Source organism: Leuciscus leuciscus (assembly GCF_965113295.1).
Source record: "Leuciscus leuciscus genome assembly, chromosome: 24".
NCBI lineage: Eukaryota > Metazoa > Chordata > Actinopteri > Cypriniformes > Leuciscidae > Leuciscus > Leuciscus leuciscus.
In genome coordinates, this window is record NC_138723.1 from 3,501,225 (window position 1) to 3,529,176 (window position 27,952).

General features: G+C 37.8%; 1 protein-coding gene across 1 annotated transcript; it reads right to left on the minus strand.

The window, feature by feature from the left end:
• Window positions 1-27,877, minus strand: aldh7a1 (aldehyde dehydrogenase 7 family, member A1). The gene is made up of 18 exons (XM_082157398.1): window positions 27,655-27,877; window positions 20,954-21,007; window positions 20,788-20,853; window positions 17,800-17,880; window positions 17,601-17,724; window positions 17,370-17,502; window positions 17,241-17,285; window positions 15,682-15,759; window positions 15,009-15,106; window positions 10,703-10,744; window positions 4,881-4,975; window positions 4,665-4,749; window positions 4,077-4,183; window positions 1,815-1,931; window positions 1,628-1,725; window positions 800-873; window positions 395-470; window positions 1-249 (listed from the first exon to the last, which is right to left on the minus strand). The coding sequence occupies exons 1-18, from the start codon at window positions 27,847-27,849 to the stop codon at window positions 195-197; spliced, it is 1,623 nt and encodes a 540-aa protein (XP_082013524.1). The 5' UTR covers window positions 27,850-27,877; the 3' UTR covers window positions 1-194.
• Window positions 27,878-27,952: the final 75 nt, after the last annotated feature.

Consider the following 27,952-nt stretch of genomic DNA (forward strand, 5'->3'; position numbering starts at 1 on the left):
TTTTGCTTTTATAGACTCATGGTTTATTGGTAATAAACAGTGTTCAGTCTTTAAGGACAGCATGGATAAGCGCTACAAAATGCACGTCAACGACTGATGAGCTGTTCTGGATTATTTTATGTGGCAGTACAAACAGATATACATAAAACTATCATACATGCCATTTCCAACTGCTAACTAGGCAACATCATGGTTCACTCAAACTTGATCCCCTGGGCCAGTGGCAGGTCCTTGCTGTAGTTGATAGTGCTGTAAGAGGAGGAGGAGAGTCTCAGGGACCAATTTGAAATGTCAACAGGAAAAGTCATTGAATCCAGTTTACATGATAAACACTATATTTCATTTCAAGCATGCTGGCAAACTTCCTGAGGTTGTGTTGAAGACTGACACTCACCATGTGGATCTCCTCATGTACTGCTTCCAGGAGTCACTGCCTGACTCACGCCCACCTCCCGTGTGTTTCTCACCTCCTGCACACACACACACACACAACAATAAGATCATGAGTCATTCCTGGTTCTGTCAAGTGTCAAATTTGTAGGATTTGCCTGACTCTGACCAATGGGATATCATTGGGGAAGGAATAAGAAAAGAAAAAGTAATGACTTGAGCTTAATGTTATTTTCATGCAAACTATTGATAAAAATATTGATCACATTTTGCATTTTTTTCAATTGGTGGTGGAGTTTCCAAACGTCTACGGTACTTTCAGCATGATCCCTTATTGCATCCCGATCCCATGGTCAATGTTCATGCTGCGATGCACAGAATGGTGTGGAACTGATGTACTGATACGCACCGAACGCTCCTCCGATCTCAGCGCCGCTGGTTGGAATGTTGACGTTCACAATGCCACAGTCAGAGCCTTTGGGCCTATAGAGTTACACAAACAACTCTTACACATTCATCAACTCACCATGTTTTATATAAAGACACTTCCATAATATTCAGTTTATCTAATAAATACAAATATACATAAGTGTGAAATACAGGCTGTATGATTTACGCAATGCAGAAAAAGTGGACGGAATCACAGAATCCAGAATGGAAATGGAATTTGTAGAATTTATGAATAAAAGCAGGTCAATGCACTTAAATCAAATCGAGATATAGACTAGTGTCTGTTAATATTAAACCACAAAAAGACTATTTCGATAAGAGTCCTTTATGTTCTCTGAGTGAATGAATGGCGCAGACGTGCGGTTTCGTTTAACTCCAGCAAGTTAATGATTAAAGTGTTTTATGTCTTCATTTGATAACCAGAAAATACACAACACAGAATTTGTGAAAAAAAAAGAAAGAAAAAAAATCAGAGAGATGAAAAAAAAAAATCAACAAATCAAGAAAGTAAACCTGATTTAAAAAAAAAAAAAAAAAAAAAAAACGAACAGATTTCATAGGGATTTCCCTACTATGCTGGAGTCTTAAGTAAAAACAAACGTCTGCTTCTGTCATGCTCATTTTGCGACCTAGCTAGTTTTCAGTCAGCTGGCGAAATGGTGTGGTCGTGTGACGTTGCTCTATGGAGGAGTGTTGCAGCTCGGCAAGTTTGTTAGCACTGGCCCGACAGTGGAAAAGCAGCTATTGTCAAGGAACTTGTAACCAAAAAGCGACATTGCACACATACCCTAACCAGCGGAACACTCTGCCCATGTCTTTAGTGAAGATACTGCTAGAGAGCCCTTGTTTCACTTCATTATTCCAGGCAAATGCCTCATCCTCTGTCTAAAACCAGAGTAAAATATGTTACAAGAAAAATATTAATCATATAATATTATAAAGTATGCAAAATGGAATAAAATAAAATATCCCACCTTGAATTTAAGCACGTAAAGGATAGGCACGAAGGTCTCTGTGTGAACTATGGGAGCGTCGTGTCGCAGTCCGGTGATAATAGTGGGTTCCACATAGTTACCTGGGCGATCCATAATCTGCCAATCAGATTTCAGTGCTCAAGTTCAATGCATCATCCAGGTCATGAAGTTAAAAGGTGCAAAAGCTTTAACATCACAAACATGCTTTGAAAATTGTACATTTCCTCTCTTGTATTTAAAGCAGCAACATGAACCAGATGAGTATCCCGTTGGTGAGCGGTAGATCATGCTAGAACAGTGCTTATGGATGTTTCCCGTCTTTTGATCGTCACATTGCCTGTGTTTGCATTTTCACCTTAGAAACACTGCTTACACAAGCTGTCTGTTTTTGATGCTTAAAATCTAATTCATATGCTCATTACCTCTAGTCTTTGGTATTGTGCTACTGGGGGAATGTCCCGTGGCTCTAAAAGTACGCTCCAGTTGGTTCAAAACGCAGCAGCTAGACTACAGAATTCCAAGCTGACATAAAATAAATATACAAAGAAATGTAAAAAATGTCCCAAAAAAAAAGTATAATACACAAATAAATACAAAGAAACGTAAAATAAATAAGAGTATTCATATTTTTATTTCCTAATTTATGTATAATTGTATTTTTTCCCACATTTATTTGTATACTTTTTAACCTCAAATGCTCTTCTTGCACTAGCTATGCGATACACACTGTGTAATCAAGTTGAAAGGTCAAGGTAGGGCGAAACATCTCAATTACTCCTCCAACTTCAAAATTGTCTGACATCGTTGTTTTACCTTTTTTTTATTTTTATGGTGTTTGTCTTAGTCTTTGCACGTGTTGGCTTTGTAAACACTAGGGTCTGTACTTCCGCTTACGTCACGCTTGACGTGTGGCGCATCACAGCTAGTGCAAGACCAGCATTTGTTGTTAAAAAGTATATAAATGTGAATTTTTTTAGAAAATGTTAGATGGTTTGTCTAGATAAGACTCTTATTCCTCGGCTGGATCGTGTCGAGACTTTGAAGCTGCACTGAAACTCACATCTGGACCTTCAACCCGTTGGACCCCACTGAAGACACTATATGGAGAACAATCCTGCAATGTTTTCCTCAAAAACCTTCATTTCTTTTCAACTGAAGAAAGACATGAACATCTTGGATGTTGTGGGGGAGAGTAAATTATCAGGACATTTTTATTCTGAAGTGAACTAATTTCTGTCGCGGTCAATGTTGTTTTTGGAAGTTACTTTAAATATCTGAGGGGGCTCAACAGGTGCTGTCTGAATGGGCATGAAGCGTGAGATGTGTTTCACTAACTGCGTTTACATGAGCATCTTTTGTTTGATTTAATCCTGAAAAATTCCAATTGATGACTTGAATTGAGATTAATCAGTATCGAAGAGCCTCATCTTTAAAATGCATAATATTTTTAAGCATTTAAATTGTCACATGTTGTACATGCAAAATGAGGAAATGCGAATATAAACTGTATTTGCACGCGCGTTTCAAACGCATTGATCAATATGCTTGCGTAGACTTTCTCTCTGCGTTCTGAGCTGATGTGCAAGTCTCAATCAACAATAAACGCAAGCTCTTATCAGCCCCATCCAGCGCATTTACATTAAATGTGATTAATATATATATATATGGATAATTTAACGTGTACGTGTTTCCGTGTAAAAGTGTCTGTTATTAGATCTGTTGAAGATGTGGTTTTTGTTCATGTAGTAATCCGACCAGACGATGTTTTACGGTCATGCCCAGGATAAAGAGTATGTATGGTCACCCAATATACATACATCTCTTAGTCATTCATAAATGTAGAAATAAATACAAATATACATAAGTGTGAAAATAAATAAATGTGGAAAAAAAATACAATTATAAATAAAATAGGAAATAAAAGTATAAGTACTAATTTATAAAAAATAAATAACATTTCTTTGTATATTCATATATATATATTTTTTTTTTACATTTCCTTGTATATTTATTTATTTATTTATTTAGTCAGCTTTGGAATTCCACATTTGACTGCTTACCAGAACAGAAAAATTCTGTCAATTACTTAAACATCTGCACAGCTGTAAGTACTCCTATATAAGAGCATCGGCTAAAGGCTTAAATGTAAACTGAATATCTTTAAAGGGCATCCTGATTGAGAAACACTGACCTAGAAGGAAACATCATATCAACATTAACAGTAACACTGAAATCTACTGTTGGCACTGAATGCACCGTTACCTTTCCCCCGCACACCAGAGCGCCGCCCTGCTGCTTCGCCTGCTCTATGGCCGCCAGATACTGTTGAACAGCCTGTTTGGTGTGCAGAGGTCCGTAAAGAGTGTTTGCTGTTACCAAATAAAGAAGAATTAATGCATGTGTGTTACATGTCTGTTTGAAACACAAACTGGGTCTCATGCACTACACGTGCACACTAGGTAGGGGCATTTTTCAATAAAACTATTTGAATACTGAAAATGAGGATTGCACATTTGTCGTTGTTGGAGGATCTTGCTGCACATGCGCTCAGGTAAGAGTGCACCTTTAGGAAATGTGTGTGTGAAAGGGTGTAAAGGAAAGGTTGTGCTGAAAGGCCTCATGTGGAGATAGTTTTATCTAAATAACTAACCCAGAGCAGGGAGTCACTCATTTAGAATACTCCAAATTATTTATTATAGATTTAGTAACATCAGAACGAGGTTAAGAACAAATAAATGCATGTACGCACATGTAAATTAGGTGGACATTATGGGTGAAAAGTTCTCCTGTGAACTGAATAATCCACACAATTCTTAGTGAATGAGGCCCATTATTCTCTGCTGAACTTACGGTCCCAGGGGTCACCGATGCGGATCTGCTTGTAGGCTTTAGCGATTCTCTCCACAACCTCGTCATGTACACTTTCATGCAGCATCTAATTCAGCAGAACAGCAGATCGAAAAACAATCAGACGAAGGGATGGAAAAAAATTTGAAACTAGTAAATAAAAAAGAAAGAAAGAAACCAAGGTTAAACTAGTGCTTCTCTTTAGTACACTATACTAACCAGTCTTCTGGTAGTAGTGCACCGCTGGCCAGCTGTTCCCACAGAGGCAAAGACAGCAGATGGCACAACCAGATTAAGATCAGCGTCCTCAAACACTGCAACAAAAACACTATGCAATGACTTTATGGACTACATAAACATGGAAAGACGTCCTTGGATGAATAAGTGTGATGTGATTCAGACTAGGGTGACCACCTGTTTGTGGGGCAATGCGGGGCACGGGGAGAAAGAGTGTTTCTCCACTGTTAGAATATGTAAACATTCATTTATATTATTTGGAAAGTCTGATGTGCCATAACTGACATTGGATGATAATCTGCTTTATACAGCTAATAAGCTTTGTTAACTGATCAGCTCTATGACTGGCGCTCCATTTGCTCAGGTTTGAGTGATGCGATGTAATACTGCTAAATAAAATATATGACTGTAATAACTGAATAACAGACTAGGAAGTAAAATCACATTTTATACTAAAATAAATTTCATTAGGTACCATCTATGCATCTTGAACGTGTTTGACCTAGCAGCTTATCCACTACAACGCTCTTATCCACTGTCTACACTGTAAACTAATTTAAATCGGAAAATGTACTGGTAATTTTCTGCCAGGATATTATCCAGTAATTTTAAGTAAATCTCCGTTAATCGTAAAACATAACACAATGCAATGCATAATTCAAAATAGAGGTAAAACAACGGTAAAAAAGGTGTTTCCTTGGAGCCAAATGGAGTTTCCTTGAAAAATTCCAGTCTGGTTTTAGGATTAACCACAGTACTGTACACAGTACTGGATCTGCTTTATTAAGAGTTTTGAACGATATTTTGTTATCTTTCGATTCCAGGGACTCTGTAATTTTAATGCTTTTAGATCTGAGTGCAGCGTTTGACACTGTTGACTTTAGTTTGTCACACCTAGAGAATCTGTGGGCATCGAGGAAGTGCTCTCAGCTGGTTTAAGTCTGATCTCACTAACAGAACGTTTTCAGCTGGCACTGGAGGCTCTGCGGCGTCTGTAGCTCCTCTTACCGGTGGCCTTCCACAAGGCTACATTTTGGCCCCTACTCTGTTTTCACTACACGTTACCGCTAGGATCCATTTTTAGGAGGCACATCTTTTCACTTGTATGCAGACGATACTCAAATATATCTGCCTTTCAAGCGCACTGACAAAAAAGGCCTAGAAACCCTATTTGCTTGTTTAAACGACATAAAATCCTGGATGTCCTCAAATTTTTTACATTTAAAAGCGAGCAAAACTGAGGCTATTGTGTTCGGGCCTTCTGTAGGAAATGGAAAAAACACTTTTAATGTTGCAAACCTGTACTCCTACATCAAACCCATAGTTAAAAGTCTGGGAGTTACTTTGGATTCCTCCCTTGAGTTGGAGAAACACATAAACAGTAGTTAAATCAAGATTTTTCCACATGAAGCTTTTATCTAGAGTAAAGTCTTTCCTATCACCTAAAGAGCTTGAAAGAGTCACACATGCTTTCGTTCTGTCCCGCTTGGATTACTGTAATTCCTTAAAAGCAGGAATATCCCAGTTTTCAAATGGTTCAAAACACTGCAGCCAGATTTCTAACTGGGGTTCACAAACATGAACATATCACTCCTATTTTAATGTCTCTTAACTGGTTGCCGGTGCGTCAGAGTTGATTTTAAAATTTTGTTTTCAAATCCTTAAATGGTCTTGCACCCTCTTACCTATCTGAACTTTAAACTCTGAACGTGCCCGGCAGCAGTTATAATCTGTCCCAGCCACATTCACAATTAAAGTTGAGAGGGGAATCGAGCTTTCGCAGTGGTCCGTCCTAGGCTGTGGAATTGCCTCCCCTTATCCTTGAGATCCCTGTCCTCTTTACATGAGTTTAAATTTAAGCTAAAGTTTTATCTTTTTGACCGGGCATTTCACTAAATCTCAATTATGGTTCTATTACATTATGTGTTAATGGTTTATTTTGCTCCTTCTTTCATGTTTCCTGGACTTTTACCTTGTAAAGCACAGTGGTCAACTTCTGTTGTGTTTATTTGTGCTATATAAATAAATACAATGAAATGAAATGAAAAAATAAACAATATGGAAAATCCCTTCATATTTATACAGTACATTATGAATTTTTTTTTTTTTTTTTTTTTACACAGTGTGGAAGTCCTGGCTAGTGTAGCTGTATTAAGTTCACTGTTGATGAGGTCCACACTGGTTCCTGGACTTCATCCACACAGTGGAAATACCCCTCTCTAACAGATGCATTCGTTGGTTCATTTTCCAGCTAGAACACATCAACTACACAAATGTATTTTTAAATGGCAATCACAGTTTTTTAAAGTGGATAAAAAAAATTCAAAGTTGTCCTAAAACAAGAATGGATATTGTTAAAAATGTATGTAAAACTTTGATGAAAGGGTTTGATCCACTTCAAATGTTGACTACTGTATTTGTTATTGTGGTATTGTGGGACATTGCTTACATCTTGCAGAACACGGTGGTCACCTTTACCTCAGAGTAACTACAGGCCATTTTATTAGGGCTGCAACTAACGATCATTTTTGATAACTGATAAATCTGCCAATTATTTCTTTCAGAAATAAATTACTTTCAAATTACACGTCCAGTCCAATGCTTATCCTCCAAACAATGTGCAAACTGGAGGTAGAGCCTTTGAAAACAGATTCAAATGTATGAAAGTAGGCTATGAAACACAGCAAATGGTTTAAAAAGCTTCCAAAGTTTTAAAGCAGCAGGACAATATAAATCAAATTATCAATGATAAAAAAGTACAAACAAATGGTTTGCCGTAAGAGGTAGATTGAACACTCATTCACTTCTGATTATAGTACAGATTACTGTCATTTAAGTATCATAAATGTTAAACCTTTTATACTTCTGTCCCATTACAGTTACTGTTCTCATGTATCATTACTTGCTATATCAGTAAGATTTCAAATAATTGTCAATTTACAAGCTAAATTTAATATCCAACAAAAAGACCTAAAACGGCTCACAAGCATCTTTAAAGAGTTTAATCATGTTTTCTGTCCTGCTTTGGGCATGGGTCATGCAGCTCTGCAGCAGCTCGTTCACTCTGTGACCTTCACTTTAACAGAAATGCGTTGTTCATTACTGTAAAGTCACATCACTGACAGGGTTCCTCTGTGACTAAAAATTTGTTGTCAATTATTTTCATTATTGATTATATCAACTAGTTGTTGCAGCCCTACAGTTTATTCAGTTATAACTACTCAAGACTAAAGGCCCGTTCACACCAAGAGCAATAAGTATAAAGATAACCATAACTATAACTGTATTAGTGTCCACACCAACAAATTATAGTGAAGTGTGCACTGCAGTTTTGTCATCTGCTGTTTTAAATGCTCAAGCTCTTTAAAGCGGAATAGAATGAGGCATTTATATAGCGCTTTCATATGTACTACTGTACACCCAAAGTGCTTTACAATCATATCAGGGGATCTCTCCTCAACACCACCAGTGTGCAGCATCCACTTGGATGATGCGACGGCAGCCACAGTACAACGGCGCCAGTGCGCTCACCACACACCAGATATAGGTGGAGAGAGGAGAGAGAGTGATAGAGCCAATTCAATGTAAGGGGATTTTTAGGAGGCCATGATTGGTAAGGGCCAATGGGTGGAATGTGGCCAGGAGACCGAGGTTACACCCCTACTCTTACGAGAAGTGCCATGGGATTTTGAATGACCACAGAGAGTCAGGACCTCGGTTTTACGTCTCATCCGAAGGACGGTGCTCTTTGACAGCAGGGCTCTAGAGTGGGACCAAATTTTCTAAGGGTGCGACTAAAATTTTTCCTAGGTCGCACCGGTGCACCTAACGTCCTCGCATCCGCTGCCTCTCCGAACTGATCGTTTGTTCTCCTTTGACGGAACTCACACTCATGGGAACTCACACTCTTCTCTCACGCTTAATGAGTGATGACAGAGGACAGAATTAAACATTCAAACGTAGCCTGGTTACACTTAAGGTCTGTGATATTAGTCTGATTTTATTTTAGATTTCGGCTTCCAAAGATTATAAAAAATAATATATTGAGGTAAAACCATTAAAAACTATAGCCGCATTCTATCTAGTGCAACTTCTTCCCTTCGCAGCATTACACTGTCATTTCTCCCTAAAACTCAAACCTAACGACAGAATCAGAACGATCGGTGATTGTTGTAAAATGCAGTTTAGTAACTGTTGCTAACTTGCGGGACGCGTTAAATAATTAAAAGAGCTATTAAAAGCACAAAAATCTGCATAAGAGATGTTCGCAAGGCGGCGCGCTCTCCGAAACCGAGACAAGCAAATTATAGCCTACTTTGGGTTTCATGTGCCCAAATGTGCTACACGATCAAATGTACACAAAAGTAAGTCAAAATGACTGGCTTGGAGATTCACTAAAAACAGTTTATGTCTTAAATGGACGTAGTTATGGAAATAGTTTGGAGAATATGGTGCATCAGATCAGTAGCAGATCTGCACTCGGTCTTAAAGGGGCCGCAGTCTAGTAAACATGCGGACGATTGCGCCATTGCTGCGAATCAAACAACAAGAGAAAAATCACTACAAAGCTCTTGAAAGAATAACTTCAGCTTTAATAAGCATTAATCTATTTATGAAAAATTACGCAGTGTTATTTTACATTTGATTACTTTATTAGATTTCTTTTTAGACCATACCTGAAGAGTAAGGTTAGTAGACCTTACTGATATTAAAGCACTGTGTAGGCCTATATAATGTGTATCTTTGTTTAATTGTTTATCTTTTGTTTATTTATTGTTTATCTTTGTTTAATATATATATATATATATATATATATATATGAGATGAAATCTATGATATATATATATATATATATATATATATATATATATATATATATATAAATAAAACAAAAAGAACCGATAAGAATACAGTTAAAGTACCGGATCGATAAGCAGTATCGGTAAGAGTAGGAATACCGTTAAAACCCTTTACTCCCCGGTCAATGCTTCGACAACAGCCCAGACATGGAGCTACTTCAGCCACCAGTCTCCCCCAGTCCCTGGTAAGATGCCAAGCCCTGGTCCTTCGTCGGAGATGGCATCCGACTCAGAGACGGAGGTAGAGCCTATACCGCGCCTGAGCTAGAGACTCAAAATAGTTTGTTTGGCAGCTCAGTGAAACACTTTAAACATTTTTTATTTAAAATAAAAAGATTTTTATTTTTATATACAGTAAAATTGTGCTTCAAATAAAAAAGTATTTAACTACACCTTATTCTTGTTTAAAATCATTTACATAATATGAATGTATATAGAGCATGATAAAAAGGTGACCTTGAAATTGTGGCGTTAAAGGTGACGTGAGCCGAGGAAAAATTTGGGTGCACCCAAATTTTGTGCTGGTGCACCTAAATAAAAAAAGTTAGGCGCACCAGTGCAACCAAGGCAAAAAGTTAGTCTGGAGCCCTGGACAGTATAGTGTCCCCATCACTACACTGGGGTGTTAGGACCCACATAGACCGCAGGGTGAGCGCCCCCTGCTGGCCTCACTTACACCTCTTCCAAAATAGAATATCCAGAATAGATTCTGATTGGCTGTCGATATTTTTTATTGTTCATCAGTTGGAAAACATGTTTCTGAAAGTGATTCAAACGATATCCTTACAGCTGTGGTGTGTGAACTGCTATTTCTTCATATTTTTATAAAAAAAATTTTTTAGAACTATATCATTATCGTTATAGTTATCGTAGTTGGTGTGAACGGACCTTTATACAACTTATTCCAACAAAAAGACCCTTTTCAATTAATTAAATGCAACAAACCTATGATGGCGTTATTTCCTCCCAGCTCCAGTAGCTGACGACCTGTAAAAAAAAAATTCAAAATTTTCACTCTTAAAACCATGAATCAAGTCAGGAACCAAAACAATGTCTTAGGGTTTTCCTAGAGCTGCACGATTCTGGATTCATCTTTTTGTTTGGTTTCAAATATATATCACGACTCTCACACAATTCTGAACAACCAACTAAACAAAATAACATGCAACTTACTAGAACAGGGCTATTCAACTAGCTACATTTGAGGGCCGGATTATCAAATCGAAAAGTTGAACAATTTATTGAAACATAACAGTTTCAATAAATAAGCTAAAGTAAACCTAAAAAAGTATTGTATTTACATGGAAATGTGGTACCCAACAGTACGCAGATATATAAGACCATAATAAAGAAAAACTTGATAATTTACAGCTGTGTACAACTATTTTCCTTGGAACAAATAAATTAATTACACAAGCTCATAGCTATTGGTAAGAAATAAGAATTACTTTATAATTATGCTTAAATGAAAATATTCTGACAGTGAGACTTGATAACCACAGGCTTCTCACTCCCACTGTATTACAAATGCCTAAACGCAGGTCAAAAACTATACGCACCTTATGCAATATAAATGACTATAACATAGTATTCAATATAATATTCCATATTTCTGCCCAAACCATGGTAATTACTACAGTACATTCATGGTAAATGTTTGTAAGGGTGGTGATTAGAGATTTAAAGTCTTCTAACTCTGTTCATGGCACAGAGTTTCTCCTGCTTTCCTCATCAGTCTTGTTGGGAATGTTGAGGCAGTTTCATCCGATTTAATTCGGTTGTTAAGTCGTGACGTAACCACTCTCCGATAATACTCTTTCCGGGTCCAAAGTCCAGGTCCTCTCTACCTACCTACCGCTTTCGCTAGTGTTTTGGTTATTATTAAGTGTTTTTACAATGCCGCAGTGCTGTGTCCCGTGTCCCGAGCTAACTCACTTCAACCTCATAAATCTTCTTTTTCATTGATGCCTGGACTCTACCCTTAATTATGCCACCTGAGTGATGAGCTACACTAACCACTCTGTTGGTGTTAAAGGAATTTAAACCCTTTTTGACCGCCAAGGGTGCCTCACTAAGAAGGACGTGATCGTAAATAAATTTACAGGTTCCACCATTGTCATTTCTGGACGAGAGGAGCGCTTGGACCCGGAAAAGGCTAAACGTCACACGTGACGTCAGACTTAACAATCGGATATTAGTCAAATCATCGAGTGATTTGTGGTTTGTAACAGAGGTGACTGTCGAATTGAAATGCTTCCCACTGGTTGTCGCAACACTGTTTAATATTAGTGACTGGGAGTAAACTCAACTCTGTGCTGAAACAACTAGTGAAACAACTGAAAACAGCAGGATTTGTTGTTAAGCGAGAAACCGCTTCAGATGATTGACGGAGCGGTCCGAGCGAATCCGAATAGTTTCAGACCGTTATGCAAGCGCGTTTAGAAAGAATCAGACCAAAAGAATGATCAGTTCACGAATGATTGGTATCGCTGGTTCAGTCGACAGAAATACGGGACACGCATAATAACTGCTGAAATATCCGCACGCAAAACGTTTCTCAGGTCAGTCACACTAAACTAGCCACACCGCCAGGAGAAGAGGAGGAGGAGGGTGGTGCCGCGGGCCGGATGGAGGTGATGGGCGGGCCTTTTCTGACAAAAACCTAATTGCTGCAGTCTGTTTTAAATCTTTAAAGGTGCCTTATGCAACTTGTTCCATAATAAAATATCCAATAATAACCCTTATATGTCATCAGCTAACGTTAAAACATAGTATCTGGCAGAGTGTCAGAACTGACATTCCCCCCACTGCCTTGGTAGCCAGGATATATAGAGACAGAGCGCAACGCGTCATAATCTGAAGACCACGCCCACCGGGGGGGAATACAGTGCAAGCGTCTCCATTGACTTTGCATTGCGAGAGGCTGCCTCCTTGTCATTTCTTGCTTCTAACAAAAGACAGAATAATGCCTAAAAGCTGCTATGTGACAAGGTGTACAGCAAACAAGCTAAGAAACCCAGAAATAAGTTTTCATAAGCTGTCGACCCCAAAAAACGAGCGTTTGAGGACATAAAAGTGGATACAGGCTGGAACGAATGGGTAAATTGTGGGATCCTGACACTCAGTATGCACTAAAAATACACCACGTGTGCAGTAAGTTAAACATTTGGCCACTGGTGAGTCAAATATCCAAATGTCAGTTTTATATATTATATTTCTGTAAGATAAACTATCATGTGTTGTCGATCACGGTCTCCTCCAGTGGCGTACGTTAGTTCTCAGAGTAATGAGACACGTGACGCTCTGTCTAACTGCCTGTATCCACTTTTATGTCCTAAAACACTCGTTTTTTGGGGTCGAGAGCTAATACAAACGTATTTCTGTTTTTTTTTAGCTTGTTTGCTGTACACCTTGTCACAAAGCAGCTTTTAGGCATTTTTCTGTCTTTTGTTAGAAGCAAGAAATGACAAGGAGGCAGCCTCTCGCAATGCAAAGTCAATGGAGACGGTTTGATTGTTTTCCCCCTGGGTGTGGGCGTGGCCTAAATACGCTCTGTCTCTATGGGAGTCGGGACGTTTTGGGGCGTATACATTTGTAAGGGTGTGTGTGAAGTGATAGCCAATGACAGGCTTTGAGGGCAGGTACACTGAGAGTTACAAACACGCCCAATATTTTGTTAAAGTAATGGCGGACGCAAGCCCTACTAGCGATGGAGCTTGCCAAAAAAATAAGAAAAGAAAATATAGCAATGCAAAGAGAGCATCGGATAAAGCCCGGAGTAAAACCAGAGTAAATCTGGGTTTGGCGTTTGTCAGATGAAGTTTGCATTTGGATTGAAGAGCGATGCAGAGTTGGCCACGTTTCTATTGGACAGGTACAGTAATGTAATACCTCATTTATCAGGTTAGCTAGTTAGTCAATGAGTGCTCTAGCTATGTACTGCTGCTAGATTGTTATTTTGCTAGATATCGAAATTATTTGTTCTTGTTAGCTGATCCTACTTTAATAAATAAAATAAAAAAATAACATTGATTTAGGAGTAGTATTTATTTCTGCGAGTAGGTCAACATGAGAACTAACGTTATGCAAACGTCAGCTATCTAAATTACGTCCAAGCAGACGTTCCTTTATTCCATGTGCTGCTGGAAAATATCGTAACAACCTAATGTTCGCAAACATTCATTGTGATCTCTGCAAAAGAGAAAGTAAAAAATATGCTTTGTGGGTTCAGGTTGGTCGACCAAACGTAATAAATTGCACAGAATTTTTAGCTATATTTTGCCTTGTGCAAGTTGGTCAAAAGACGCATATTGTTTATCCCCTATGCCTGGTACAGTACTGGATAGTCTAGATGACGTCGTGATTAGTTGAGCTGTTTTTGCTCATGTTGGCTTGATATTCAAACTCGTTCCGATCTTGTTATTCAATTATTATCACAACGCTATTTCAAAATGTCACGTTTTCCAAATTTGGAGAAGAGCATTCAACTTTTGATTCTAGTATGAAAGTTTACCTCTGGGGAATGCATATTTGATATTGCTCGCATAGGTTGCACACCAGTCTCTACCCTACCGTCACAGCTGTGTAACTCTGATGGTCTGTCTGACTGCAGCCTGCAAGCAAAAAGTGTCTCCGCCTACTGGGAAGCAAAGCTGTCAATCAGGTCCGTTAGTAACCGTTACCAGTGTAATTCAACTAATTGCCTATAGGTGGCTCCAAGTTGCATAAGGCACCTTTAATTTGAATGATTTTTAAAAATAGTTTAAATGAATGATTCAAAATGAAATTCCCACAATAATATGCTCTAAAATGAAGTTTAAGAGGCATATTATTGTCTATTTGAATATTTCTATATTATAATACAATCCATTTACTTTATTATTAATGCTTGCTGTGACTGTACTAAGAAAAGCTATTCCTTCTGTAGAGCCACATCTCTAGCCACCTGTAACCTGTAGAAAGAGAATGTAGATGGAGAACAACAGATTCGTGCTTTCTAACAGATGCCCCACAATGATCATCACTCCAAATTAGCAGCACAGAACATTGTTTGTTTGTTTGTCAGCACAAAACGTAATCCTTCATTACAGTAATTAAAGCTAAATGCATGTCTTGGAGCAATAGCATACGGTGCAGCTGTGCTTCAGGCAACCAGAGTTTGAGCCCTGGCTTGAGGTTCTTTGCCGGTCCTGTTCCATGTGAGTGTATAATGTTGTATGATTTGATATGTGATATAAAGAATAAAACCCACCGAACCGCTCTTGTACCATCATGGCCACCTGTTTGCCCACATGAGTGCTGCCTGTGAAGGACAGTAGACCCACTCGCTCATCTTTTGCCATGGCCGTGCTGTGTACACACACACACAGATTCAGATTGTTTTATTTAGTGCCATGTCAGCATTCAAAGCTATTTTCTTGGCAAAAATTGAATTACAAAAATACAAATATCATATAAATACAATAAAAACCAAACAAACAAAAACAGCAAGTCTTATTATACAAGATTTTTTAAATTAACATGATAAAAAAATTTATAAAAAAAAACCTTTTCAGGCATAATCTTACTAAATAAGTCCTTAAGTGAGGTAACTTCATAAAAGAGCATACTACTTTTATTAAGTCCAGGACAATCTAATAAAATATGTTTAACAGAAAGGGGAATCTAACAAAACATGCATAAAGTTGGGTCTTACACACACACACACACACACACACACACACACACACACACACACACACACACACACACACACACACACACACACACACACACACACACACACACACAGTACAGTAAGAGTATGGTATCAGAATAACAGTCAAAATGTTCATGATATATGTAGTGGTCTTATGGTGACTGAAGTGCTAAACTAATAAGAGTATAAATGTGCTTTATTTCAATTTCATGTATGTGTCACATACCCGATGTCAGCTCCACCGCACGTCATAGAGCAGATCGCACCAGGAAGATGATTGTGCTCCAACACCTCAGCTACAATCCTACACAAGAACGTGAAAAAAAGAAAGAAAATCAGGGTCCGGATATAAGAGAAAAAAAAAACACTACAAACTCAAGAACTGAAACTCGAAACCGTAACTTATCAAAATCAGAGATACACAAAACATTCTCTGATATCAGTGTTTTTTAAATGTATCAGACATACAATATTGAATTTATAGCAGTTTCTGCCCATTTTGAAGTGCCCCTATAAGGCTCACTAACAGGTCAATAATTTTGATTAGGGGGTCAACTAAAATATTTTTACATACTTTAATGTTTACATAGATCATTTTAACTTTTTTCTAATCATTTAGATTGTTGCACCACCTGTTTTTTACCCTCTTTCTGAATGCTCTTTTTAGCTTCGGTTTCTTTAAAACCCGCCTTCCGAAAAGCCCAGTTTGCTCTGATTGGTCAGCTGGAATCAGTCTGCTATGATTGGTCTACACCTTAAGAGCTTGTTTCAGAGATGTAGAAGCCCTTACCATGACTGGTGAGTCCTCCTGAGGCATGGTAAAAACTTTATCAAACTGACCAAGTAATGATGTTTTGCCCAAACTAGTTGCAAAGTTTAACCATCATAGAGTGAAAGTTTAGCATTTGCATGTGTTTCTAAGCCTTGCCAATTTAAAGATTCAAGCAATTTTAAACCATTCAAGTGCAAGAAGAGGTGAAAAACTCAACTCTGTACTCGCACTGTACTGTACTTCTGTACTCATTTTCTGAGCGCACACTCAAAGCGTGCAAACAAAGAGTTCTGAACGGACACATACACAAAATAATCTCAAAATACCCGTCTCGGCAAGTATTCTCGTAGTCAGTTATGTCTTAAATGAACGTAAACAGTTAAGAAAGAAATTTGACATGTATCATTATTTTGGATTTGTGCATTAGGTCTTAAAGTGAGTTAAGTGACAGCAGCTTAGGAGTTAGGCAAGTGTTTTTTGTGTGGTATCGAAAAAGTACTTAAAGTGTTCTTTAAGTAATAAATGGAAAGAAAAGGTTTTTTTAAACTGAAACTCAAACCGTAATATGATCCGAACCATGAGTTTATAAACCCATAAACGGCATACTAATAGCAGTCAATGAACAATAATCAAGGTTAAGAGATTTGAACATAAATCTGTCACATCATCTTTAAGCGCACTGATTAACAGCTTCTCTTTGAGGGGCAGCAAGAAAGCAAAATTTACTAGTTATTGTCATAATGCACTTAACTGGTTTTATTACAAACAATTCAAAACATTTTGGACCTTGCAATCTTTATTCAAAACGCCTCAGCTTGCTCTTCATGTGATATGCTGACGTCTGCAAAGCTGTAGTTCAGCCAGTGGCTTTCAGATCCGCCTTCACTTCACAGCCAATCCTTACCAATACATCAAATCAAGTCCTGCCTTTTTTCTTATTTGATTTCACTCGGAAATAAATGTGAAATAAGAATGGGGGGTGGGAGAGAGACAAATACATGTAAATTACGTACTTGGTAACAGCAACACTTGTGAGGGGTGTCGTCGGAGCTCCTTTCCTGTGAAAAGAATTATAAGTCATTAACTGCTATTACTCATCATCCTGCATCCAGCTGACACCCGAGGAGGAAAGCGAGTCTAACCAAAGACAGACATTTCCGCAGATGAGAGCGATGGCGTTGTTCCAGCCATACACGGCCACAGGAAAGTTAAAGGCAGTGATGATTCCTACCAAGCCAATAGGATTCCACTGTTCGATCAGTGCGTGGCCCGGCCCTCAAAACACAAGTGAAAAAAAAAAACTCAGTGTCTCAGTTTATATAAATACAACCACAGCCCTGTTTATATGCATGTATGAAGTGAAGCGAACTCACTTTCAGAGGGTAAAATGGGTCCGCCGATCATGCGGGACAGTCCTACAGCATAGTCACACACATCCACATACTCCTGCACCTCACCAACACCCTCCACATAGATCTTGCCCATCTCCAGAGACACCTGCACACAACACTCAGGTCAGTGCTCAGTCACTCATCTATGTGGATCTTTACAGTCATTTCAGTGCAATCTTACCAAGCTGCCGAGAGCTTTGATCTTCCTTCTTAAAGCGTCTCCAATCTGTCGAACGATTTCACCTCTCTTTGGAGCAGGAACCTGAATGACACGTTTGGACAAGGGTTCAGTGGTTTATACCAGATATATATCTGTGGACCACTTTTATCAAGAATTAAACATCTCATGTATACACAAACCAAGCACTGAGCTAAGTTGATCGTAGAGACCATTGCGCTTTGTGAACCAATTTAAGCGGACGTATCGCCTGCGATAATTAATGCGATATGGCTCAGCTTGTCAGTGAACTACGGCTCTGTGTAGTAAATGCCGCTCCATCTGAAAGCAGGTGATGGCAATTTACTACTAATCAAGGAACCGGCTTTACTGACGAGATGCGCCTAACAATGTCATGCGATATATCGCCCAGCCCTACAGTAAAGTAAATTTTTTTTTTTTTAATTAAAGCTGCAAGCAGCATTTTTCAGGGTTCAAGCATTTAAGGCCTTTAACCCTCTGAGGTCGAGAAACGCGCCGACGCGTTTTGCTGGATTTTTTTCACATAGCAGCAACATAAACTTAAATTACTCCGTCATTTATGGTTATACAGAAAAAAGAAATATAAAAAAATAATCTGTGATATTTCTACTTTTGTATGTGTCCACTTTCAATCAAATCAAAACATTGTGCTTTTGTAAAATAAAGAAAATAAACAGGGTGTGCGTTCTGCCTCTCCGTCGCGGTGAACTTTTTTTTCTTGAGCACGTCTATAAACTGAAACAAAACTCAGCGAATACTTGTCACACATTTATGAGCCATATACCTTTATACACATTTAAGTGTGTACTTTTAAATGATCGGATTCAAACTGAAAACAAATATTCTCTGTTTAAGTAATTTGTATAAAACCAACAGGATGTCCAGTATCTCAAACGCTTGCTAATTACTTTTTAATTCGACACGCCCACTCGCGCAAAAGTGATTCACATGCAAATCTCCACATGGAACGCGAACGCCCTCGTTACCTCAAACACAAAACACCAAAACACTTCACAAGTCTCTGCTTTTCATCGAGTTTGGAAAACACGCTGTGAGCTTACATGGATATACCTCAGAAGAAGAAGAACGCGATTTGAAGACAAGAAAGATGTAAGGTAAGAAATTCTTACTTATTAGTTTATGGTATTGTTGCATAAACTTCACATTGCAGTTGAACTGTTGCTAGATATATGGTGAATATTATACTATTTAGACCCGTGTTTACTGTTAAATACTGTTTGTGGATATCTGCTCAAACATAGATATGTATAACCATAATGTTTAATATTTTGGAGCGCGATGGCGTTTGAATGTATCATATTTTGGAGCGCGCTGTGGGTTTGAGTATCATATTTTGGAGCGCGCTGTGCGTTTGAATGTATCATATTTTGGAGCGCGATTGCGTTTGAAAGGAAAAATGCACCAAACATTAGGCTTTATGTTTTTACTATTATCTCATTTCATATCATCATAACGAATGGAAACATTTGAAGTAACATATGATAATCAATATATTTTTCTCTAGCGTAGTTGTTCTTGAAATCTTTTGGAAGATTTAATTTATTGTTGTTATTATTTTATGCAGCACTGCGTAGCCTATGCCTACAAGGCACAACAAACCTGGTGTTCATTATATATTGTATACATGTGTGTGTGTGTGTGTATTCTGTGAATTTTAAAAAGAAATTTTAACCAGAAAAATCTAAAATCTATTCCCAAAATCGTGCAGCCCTATAGTTTCTCTTGATATCAGTATGTTCACAGTTTTTTTCTTTTTTTTTTTCTTTCAGGGACCAGATGCAACTGAGTCCTGCTGACTTCAACATTCACATGAGTCTCTGTACATGAACATGGTAAAGTGAAAATCAAACACCTTGGAAATGAAAGGTATGTAGGCTACAATGTTTTTAGGAATGGCACAAAGGTCTCTGTCTTTGGATCATTGTTTTCAATGTGCTCTGTTGTCATTTGTATTTTTGGATTATGTTGTGTTGTAAATAAATCCAAACAATCTAAAAGCCATTCTTTTTTAAATCTCCTCATTCTTTGTGCAAGGTTGCTCTGAATGACAGGGCCTGATCGCTCCTAATAGGGCAGTTAGGGGAGTGTCTTTGCCTTTCTCAGGTGTTAAAAGCTTACATATTCATGAGATGATCACGCCTCTTCGCATATGGCTTTGTCACACAAAACATGTCTTAGAAATTTTAAATCAATATATTGTCTTATCTGAATGAGCAGTCAGGGTGATTTTCACATAGTTTTGGAGCAAATATTCTAGGCTATGTCATACAATTTTCAAAAGTCTTGTGAAGAAATAATCAGTATGGGTTTCATGGCCTTATTTCAGTGAGAATTTTTTTTTGTATTTTCACAAACCACGCATAAATGTCATTATCTCAAAACTACAAACTTTTACATACATGCTGCTGATATATTATTGTAGCAGAGTTTGTGCTGAATACAGTGTAATTAGACTTTAGCCATGAAAAAAACACAAATGTCAGAGCATGTCAGAACACCTCCAGGGCCAGAAAACAGCTCAGACCTCAGAGGGTTAAGCACAAAAGCACCAATAGTTATTAAGTTTTATTTAGCAAGCATTTAACCACTGACATCATAGATGGAAAAGAACATTTACATCCAATACAGGCAATTAAAAAATGTATAATTTTTTTTAAGAAAAAAAAAAAAAAAAAAAAAAAAAGTTACACCAGGTGTTTTTACGCAAGGAGTGTGAGTGTGGGCCAAGATGAGGAGCAACAGAGGGTTAGGCTTTGCTCTACTACTTCCCCAACAGAAGTTAAATGTTTATAGACACTGGTTTGGGAAAGTTACACATGACATTATATATGGAAATCCTGTAATGAAATTACTGGCATACGTCAATTGTGCGCATTATGATGTTTACCATATCATCACCTAGCTTGTATTACCCAGCCTTACTCAATACTTGATAATGCGAAAGCTTACATCTGCCCACACTTTCCACGCGTCTTGTGCTTTCCGTACAGTTTCCTCATATTCTGCTACGGTTGCCTGTATAAAGACAAAATTCATTCATGGAACGAATCATGCCTCTTAATATGCGTTTATTCAGTAATGCATTGTTTTATGAAAAAGAAGCAGTGTACGTTACCTGACGCACTCGGGCGATGGGCTGATTGTTGGCTGGACAGTATGAAGTGATCACCTGTATGAAACATAGCTCATTAAACAGCATCCTGTACAAAGAACATCAAAATATCCTTTTGTCAGTTGTTGCATTTGACTGTAAGAAGCGTTAACTATAAAAAAAAAAAAGTCTCGAGACTACTATTGGAGGATAATAAAACATAAAATAAATTTCTTTTTATTCAAAGTTGAACTTCTTTTAACTTTACAAGGCTTTCTAAACGCACGTCTCTCGTGCGAGTGCAACGGTCAAAGATGTCCTTCGAGCACAGGTTACATAAACATCTGCGTGCATGGCTTGGTCACGACTTTAACGTAAGCAACAACCTCTCCGCATTAATCTTTATTTCTGCAATGCTTTGAATTAACAACGCAGCAGCGCCGCATTTAGTGGGTTCAACTGGGTAGGCTAAGAAGAACATTCAAATGCAAGCATGACTTGTAGGAACTGAAAGCGAATCAGACAGCAATGACTCGCTCAAACTAACCCAGCAGAATCCCAAAGACTAGGGATGTGACTTTAATCGAAGTGTGACAACACCAATGATACTGGCATCACCGGGGGGATGTCGGGAGCTTTCCCCTCTTTTCCACCTCGCTTTTAAATGGCTTACGGTGCGTGTCCACTGTAAATGTTTTACATTTTTAGCTGAAAATGGTGTAGTGTAAACTTTAGCCCCTTAGTTCTAATTTCTAAAGTTCTATCATTAAATAGTGCTTGATTATCATAATATAATGTTTGATTGACTGAGGTTTAAGAGTGTACATTCAGATATTTAAAAAGCTGTGCAATTTTACAAAGATAAGCTGATTTGGTAGTATATCAGTCTGGCCAGAAAACTAAAACTAAAAACAAAATGTACTAGCCAGTGGGGATTATTAACAAGGTGTGCATAGAGGGTTGAGCCTAGTCATCACCTTGTGTAGGTAACAATAAAGTTGACTCTAATCTTAGAATATTGTAGGTACAAAATTAAAGGGATAGTTCACTTTGAAATAAAATTTTGGTATGTTTTAGCTTACCTCAAGGGCATCCAAGATGTAGGTGTCTTTTTTTCCGCAGTAGTTTCAATTTTGATATTTTTAGGTCAAACTGTTCTTGTCTGTCAGTCAAATAATGCAGGTCTATGGTCACCACCTCAAAGAGCATGCACAGAGTCCAAATTAAACAATTCCCCATCGTAAGTACACATTGATGGCCTAAGACACGAAACGAGCGGTTTGTGTGAGAAAACGAACAGTATTTAAATCGTTGTTACCTCTTGAACACAGCCGCGTCCAAATGATCTGAGGGCGCGGGTGGGTATAGATATATACTATAGAATTCGCCTTGGCTACTGCGGTTCATTGGAACGAAACCGTAGCCAAGGCGACATCTAGTGTATATATCATAGATGTTGCCTTGGCTACTGCAGTTCATTGGAACGAAACCGTAGCCAAGGCGATATCTAATGTATATATCTATACCCGCCCGCGCCCTCAGATCATTTGGACGTGGCTGTGTTCAAGAGGTAACAACGATTTAAATACTGTTCGTTTTCTCACACAAACCGCTTGTTTCGTGTCTTAGGCCATCAATGTGTACTTACGATGGGGAATTGTTTAATTTGGACGACGGGGAATTGTTTTAATTTGGACTCTGTGCATGCTCTTTGAGGTGGTGACCATAGACCTGCATTATATGACTGACAGACAAGAACGGTTTGACCTAAAAATATCAAAATTGAAACTACTGCGGAAAAAAAGACACCTACATCTTGGATGCCCTTGAGGTAAGCTAAAACAGTGGTGGTGGCGCAATGGATAAGACACATGCCTTTGGTGTGAGAGACCCGGGTTCGAATCCACTGTGAGACACCAATGTGTCCCTGAGCAAGACACTTTACCCCTAGTTGCTCCAGAGGCGTGCGACCTCTGACATATATAGCAATTGTAAGTCGCTTTGGATAAAAGCGTCAGCTAAATGAATAAATGTAAATGTAAATGTAAAGCTGTCGTCTTTTGATGAATTGTTAATATTCTGGAATAGCGACAGTAAAAGCGTGAAAATAATAAAATAAAATAAATATATAACAGTTAGTAATAAGTATCAGATATGATGACATTACAGCAATTATTACAGTGAAAGCTTAACTAAAGTGTTATTTTAAATAATAGTTTTATATGGGGTGGGGATTAATAAAAAAAAAATAAAAATAAAAAATATATATATATATATAAGGGATAATCCACGGCTAGGCTAGTAGTGAAGGCTACTTCACTACTTTATTTTCTTTTGTAATACTTTATTGTTTTGCAATTTTATATGTGGCATTTAGTCACTTAGGTAAAGTTGGTTTTATATCCGCATATATGCACATTCGCGGACTTCCGCGTTCAATAACTCGTGAACTAAACGTTGTTGCTACACACAACACCTATCACATATAACTACAGATAAAACACCAGAAGCTACAACATACATTTCCTCAAAACGATCTTTCCTTCGCACTGGACAAAATACATTGATCTCTATGCGCAGGCTGCTAAGAAGGGACCATCTGCAAAGTGCAAACCCGAAGGAAAGCTCGTTTTGAGGAGATTAAAATATTAAAACAATGTTATTTGTGTAGTAACAATATTCAGCTCACGAGATATTGAACGCGGAACTCCGCAAATATGCGAAGCGAATATAAAAAGCAACTTTACCCAAGTTGCAGACTTGATCATGTAAGTTAGGACCTTCACTATGAACATAGTCAAGTTTTTTTTTTTTTAAACATCCAGGGTAAAAATAGTTTCAGGTTTGATATTTGCTGCTTTAGTGTACTTTTGTGTAGGCTATTGTACATACAGTACGCAAAAATGTTTTATGTAAAAGTTACAGTAATTCACCAAAGAGATTTCTTTCATGTTCCAAAGGTTGTAGTATGTTCCTACTGACCAGACTGACTTACTACAGGTGGAATTTTGACAGTACCTCCCTTACTGTACGTTCAGTATACAAATATTAATAAAAAAAAAATACAGTAATTCCCCTAAAGTATTTTTTCCTGTTCCAAATGCTGTAGTGCTTTCCTATTGACTTACACTGTCCCACACTGACTTACTACAGGTGAAATTTTGACAATACCTCCCTTACTGTACGTACTGAAGGGTTGGGGTCAGAATCCCCTGTCTCTTCAATTTAATTATATATATCATTTTGAATGATTACTTTATTCTTATTAAAAATTCAACAATCAAGTAGGCTATGTATCCTAATCATTTCTGTATTCATTTTCTTTTAGGTGCATTCCAGTGTGTGCCCTTGGGTTGTGTTCACATGCAAGGGGCCTTTTGATGATAATTGTCTTGGGATTCAGAGAGCGGCGAGAGAGACTCTGTACTCATGTATTGCATATACAGTATATTATATATATTGTAAGTAAATCAAAACCAAATAATTTACATGCTTTTAACTTCATGAGGTGCAATGGCAAGGTATCTAACACCGGAGACGTCCTTGGTGAATCTGCGTCTGGCTGGACATTCCTTTACAGTCCTTTTTAAAGTCCATCAACTTTTTGACATGTTCAGAAATCCCCTCCTGGAAACTCCCTCTGCATACATTGTCTTTTACAGCCAATTGGTCAAACACAAAATCTTGAACTGTCATTATTTCTGGAAGACCCCTTAGGACTTTCGCATATAAAACTCTTTGTCTCTTTGTCCTCTTTTTCTGGACCTTTCCATCATTGCTGTATCTTCTGTATCTCGTCCGCAACTCATAGACGGCAATGATGGCATTTTTCTCCTTTCTTTTGCAAAGCGCTTTCTAATACATTTTCAATTCCTCTCTACTCTGCCACCATCATCTGCTTAATAAATGCTTACAACATTCAGTGTGGTATGTTTTTCTTTATAAACCATTTTCATAATAAAAATCTTTATAAAACAAGTTCAGGTGTTTTTCTTAATAAACTATTTTCTCAATATATGGTTACAATGATTATTAATACAAGTGTTTTACAGTAAACACTTTCATAATAAATTGTTTAACAACTACTTATGGTACCTTTCATTATAAACCCACTTTTTATTAGTTACAATTGTGGTTTACTATGACCCATAAATACTTCATATACCAAAAGCCATGATTAGAATAGAATAATTGCATATTTCACAACAATATCCACATATCTGAATCTATATATCTGTCTTAGTTGACTTGTATAAGTTTGAGGGTCAATTTATACATAATTTCACCTTATTTTCATTAAGTGAACATCTCATGTGTATTTCTTTAGGGAGTGGAGTAAAGGGGCATATTATCGTTCCTGCTTTCCTGGAGTGAAATGTTTTATCAGCCTGTTAAGTTGGACTGCTCTTCTGATAATGAGCTCAGGCCTTCTTCAGCCTCGAAGAGAACTGTTGTTTGTCAGTGTTCTGTGTGTGTGTGTGCGTTTGATATTCTTTGCAGATTCTGAACTTTGTGATATACAACATTCTCGGACCCTGGAAGAAGGTCACCACGGACTTAAATCTCGGAAATGGACGACAAATATTCTGATTAACGGCGATATACCCACTTATCTATCAAAAATGCATTATTGTTTAGACTTTATGTTCTCTTAGCCAATCAGAAGTAAACGATTATGTAATGCATGTCCTTGGAAAAGGTATAATTGTGTGAGATTTGTTTGTAAGGTAGAGTTGGCTTGCGACCTCCTCGTGACTTTGACGCTGGCTCTACCAATTTAACTGCAGACTATTCTTCAGTAAAATTTTACTTATTTGATTGAATTTCACGACTCCTGGTCTTCTTTCATCATATTATCTGGTCCTAGGTCTTACAACTGTACAATAAACAAATCATTTTTTCCTGTTCCAAAGGCTGTAGTGCTTTCCTAGTGACCACACTGACTTACTACAGGTGGAATTTGGACAATAACTCCCTTACTGTACAATTATCAAATATATTTATGTAATAAACATTATTACATGTGTTTATTACATATGTGTATGTAATAAACCATAATTCACCTATAGTGTGTTTTTATATTTATATTCCAATGGTTGTAGTGCTTTCCTAGTGATCAGACTGACTTACTACTGATGGAATTTTGACAATAACTCCCTTACTGTACGTACAATAAACGAATACGTTTACGAAAAAATTACTGTAATTCCCCTAAAGTATTTTTTCCTGTTCCAAAGGCTGTAGTGCTTTCCTAGTGACCACACTGACTTACTACAGGTGGAATTTTGACAAGAACTCCCTTACTGTACAATTATCAAATATATTTATGTAATAAACATTATTACATGTGTTTATTACCTATGTTTATGTAATAAACTGTAATTCACCAATAGTGTTTTTATATATATATTCCAATGGTTGTAGTACTTTCCTAGTGATCAGACTGACTTGCTACATGTTGAATACTGCCAATACCTACCTTACTGTAAGTATACTACAATCATATTCTGAAGAAATTATTCTAATTTCACCTTTTTTCATGTTCCAGAGGTTATAGCATGTTCCTAGTGATCACTTAACTTATATCAATGTATTAGGTAAAAGTATGTATTATAACTGCTGTTCCTTGTACAACACATTTCTTTCATTGATTAAAGAAATTCAGATACTTTAGATTAATCATATTTTCAACGTTATAAATAAGCAACACCCTTATTGTAATGATTCAAGTAAAATTTTTGTTATGAAGTCCTGAAGAAGTGGATTCTGGAATACAGGATAATGTATGAAATTCAGAACCGTGGACAGCGTCGTTTCAGCGTGCGAAAAACATGTGTTGTGCCATATTTCAACCCCCGCCAAATTATTACCCTCTATTGGTACGTTTAGGATTAGTTATGGGGGTGTGGTTAGCATCAGAACACATAATGTGAGAGATATTTGCCAGTACATCTGCAGTTGGCTAAAATGTAGTTGTCTGTTTGCACACGATGAAAAACAATATGAACTTTTTAGACGGCCCCAATCTTGGTTACCACACTACATTGAATATTCAACTAAAGTATGTATGCATTAAAAATATACTTGCCCATTTTGATCGATTGTAGAAAATGTTGTAGTTCACAATCTTTGTTGTCAATATCATGTAGCTGCTTCGAATTAAATAATTAAATAGCTTTATTGACTATTTAATTGAAAAAGTTATTTAACGCGAATGTGCGAATATCGAATATAAAACCAACTTTACCTAAGTCATTTAGTCAACCTCTACGCTTACGTCATATAGCCTTGAACACTACTGATATGCACTTGCCACTTTTATCCATTTCTTAAACAGTTAGTTAGTCAATTGTGTTGGAAAGTAGATGGAAAGAACTACAGTAAAAATGTGAGCAGATGTGTGACAATTAACGTTATGTCACACATGATTCAACCATCAGCGTTTATTCCTCACAGACTGTAAATGTTTTGCCAGATGAGTTGATGTTTAATTTCAGTTACAAATAACAGATTGACTCTTTTCACTTCTGAACCTTAGAGTTGCTTAACTGTACAGAACTCATTCATGAGGAAGCAGGTTCACACACTTGACCAGAGCAGATTATTCAAACATCACACAATAATCTCAAGTGAATGTTATAGTGCATTATATTCCAGCATGAAAGAATGAGACCGCTTCGGCTTTACTATATTTAGAGCGCGTGACGCTCGCGAGCTCCTCTTACCTCTCCCTGTCCCCCCCACGCGCCGTTATACACGCCGGCGTTGTCCTCGTCGAGGCCCAGCTCCTTCAGCCAGCTGTACTGGGGCTGTGTGATGAGCATGCTGGACATGCTGGCCGCGGGTCTGACGCTCAGCGAGGGTTTCCTCTTCAGGACGCGGAGCGGCGCGAGTCTCAACGTCAGCACGCGCTGCATCATTAACTACTGACGGCGAGCGGCAGCAGCGGAACCAACGCTCATGCGCGCCCGCGATCACGTGTGTTCGGGACTTCTGATTGGTCAGTCGCGACTCACCCACTTC